The 2,434-nt window shown below is 40.7% G+C and overlaps 1 protein-coding gene across 1 annotated transcript in view; it reads left to right on the top strand.

Moving 5' to 3' along the window:
• The window catches only part of ctnnd2a (catenin (cadherin-associated protein), delta 2a), a gene marked incomplete at its 5' end in the record, with an annotated part of 234,924 nt that overhangs the window by 58,913 nt on the left and 173,577 nt on the right, over positions 1-2,434 (top strand). The window contains 4 exon segments of the mRNA XM_014008486.1: positions 641-695; positions 930-1,137; positions 1,232-1,346; positions 1,996-2,128. Coding sequence (XP_013863940.1) covers positions 641-695; positions 930-1,137; positions 1,232-1,346; positions 1,996-2,128 — 511 coding nt within the window.

Below are 2,434 nucleotides of genomic sequence, written 5' to 3'. Positions count from 1 at the left end.
ATTGTATATTGTATGTAAAATTATTTGTTTTGTTTGAAAAAAAAAGAAAGTTTAATGGAAACTAGCTAAAAATTGGAGCTATGTATTTGTCCAAAATTGCATTAGCATAACACATAATACGTTATATTAATGTAATGTAATGGGGGTCCAATCAGTGGTGGTCCCTGGACTTCATGAGTCCAACAGCACAGTGGAAGAAACTGTTCATGTGGGAAGTTTTGGTCCTGACTCTAGAGCAGGGGTCTGCAGTTTGACTCATTCTGCATTAATCATGTGTTCTTTGCATCATTGCTCTGTTATTTGAAATGGTCTCTTTGAGAACAAACAAGGTTACAATCTGCTTCATTTTGTTTGTTTTACTTTGAGCAAGTGGTGTAGTAAGGACCTCATTTATTCCATTTGACATCGGGGAAGTTAGAGGTCTTCTTTTATGAGGGGTGCAGTTGCCCCCGTGGGGAAAATTTTTCATCTTTAGCTCCTTTTGCTTAATTTTTAAACTCCTAAAAAGCTTTACTGGTCTCAGCAGGCATACAGATTTTTATGGTCACTATTCATTTTATCTACAGCCCTCTTCCTAAATTCTCCCTTCCCCATCACCTCCTTTTAAACATTTTTTATAGCCTTTCCCATCTTCCCTCAGGTGACRTCCAGTCGTGCAGCCCAGCAACAACAATCACAAACTGGGGCAGGATCAGGTAAGCATGTTCTTAATCATACATTTGACTGAAATTAGTGGAGCACAGTTGGAACGCAGAGGTGACATTATTATTTTGACTCATTCTCATTACGTGCTTTGCCCTAACTGCTGAGTCAGCTCTTTTCTTCTGTCTTTGACTCATAAATCACTGTTATCAGCTGGAACTGTACTCCCTCACTACATTTCTGTTTTGTTTGGTTGCAGTTATTGAATTCTCCTTCTTGTTGCTCAGGAATCTACTACTCCAGCTCGACTTTACCCACCCAGCGTGTCAGTTCCCCTCTGTCCGGAGGAGGCGGTTCCCCCAGTAAACACCAACGCCTGGGATCAGCCTCCGATGCACCGGGGCACTCTACCGGTCAACGCCTCCCTTCCTCTTCCTCCTCCTCTTCCTCTCCCAGCAAACAGTCATCTGCTAATCGACTGGCCAAGTCATACAGGTAAAAAAACCTGAAGGGGAAAGAACAGTGAAGAAATGGGGGAAAACACAAATACTTTTTTTCACTGAGCTAAAACTATTATTCTGTTATCCAGTACTACAGTCGCTGTGACAACAGCAGGAGGGGGGTCCCCCCTGAGGGTGGCGTCTCCGTCCAACTCCACAGGTACAGGAGGAGGGACCGGCTTATCATCGTCCCCCCTTCACCAGGTACCGGATTTAACTCCTGGATTTCACCGACACATTTAGATTTATAGTAAAACAAGWGTAGTTATCCAGAGTATGCTCATTAGCTGTATTTATAGTGTCATTCACTTAATGTCTTTTAATGTTTTTTTTCCTCATCTTCCCTTGTGTGGTTTTTAGTTTTTCTGTTGTTAAAGGTAGCGCAACTGTGTTTGCTGCATGACCGGTTTCRCCTGTTYCCCCAYGTTTGCCTTGTATGTCTTCTTGAATGGGTGTTTCTTAACTGCCCCCTCCCCCCATACCCTGAATGTACAGGACCTTGTGAATTTATTTCTGTGAAAGGCGCTAWATAAATAAAACTTTGCTTTACTTACTTAATGTTAGTTTTCTTCATTAATACGTCTGCAGAAAAACATCCCACGGAACCCAACTTTTAATTTAGACTTTTTTGTTTTTTGCAAAATTGTTAAAAGAAGTGATTCTGTTGTGCATCCATAGAGTGATTTCATAGATGTTCTTTTTAGACTTGTTAGATGCTTGAAATGAATTAGCAATTTATAGAAACGAAATGGACGACAAAGTTAATATTCTATTTTATTTTTTACTGAGCTTTTTTTTTTACACTAATGCAAAGTGCAGACTAATAAAAAGCTGACTGAAAATGTCTTTGCAGATGAGTTCGGGCATAGGAAGCTATGCCACTCTGTCTCCCAAACGCCTGGCAGCTCACCACGCCTCGGACCAGTACAAGATCTCACACGAGCTCTACGCTACGGCCACGCTGCAGCGGCCCGGCAGTTTGGCAGGTGGGAGTGCATTTATTCATGCTTGGCATAGTTTTCTGTAGTTAGAAAAAAAATCATAAACAAAAACCTGAGCACTTTAGGCCTTAAAACAGTAAAAACTGTGAGACGTTTAGCTGTAAATAATGCTTCCTTGTGTCAGTTTGTCTTTTTTTGCAGAATATTCAAATAAACCATAAAAAAACAACAAATGTATTTTACAATGGACTTCTCCATTGTTAGCCTAATCATTTGTTTCAACTTATAAGCATTGCCTCCACATGGACAAACAGGTTAGTCACATGCAAAAGAGGACCATCGCCTAACAAT

The sequence above is a fragment of the Austrofundulus limnaeus genome, unplaced genomic scaffold, assembly GCF_001266775.1.
Source record: "Austrofundulus limnaeus strain Quisiro unplaced genomic scaffold, Austrofundulus_limnaeus-1.0 Scaffold50, whole genome shotgun sequence".
Classification (NCBI taxonomy): Eukaryota; Metazoa; Chordata; class Actinopteri; order Cyprinodontiformes; family Rivulidae; genus Austrofundulus; species Austrofundulus limnaeus.
The sequence above is the reverse complement of the archived record's forward strand: the minus strand, read 5'-3'. Positions and strand labels throughout refer to the sequence as shown.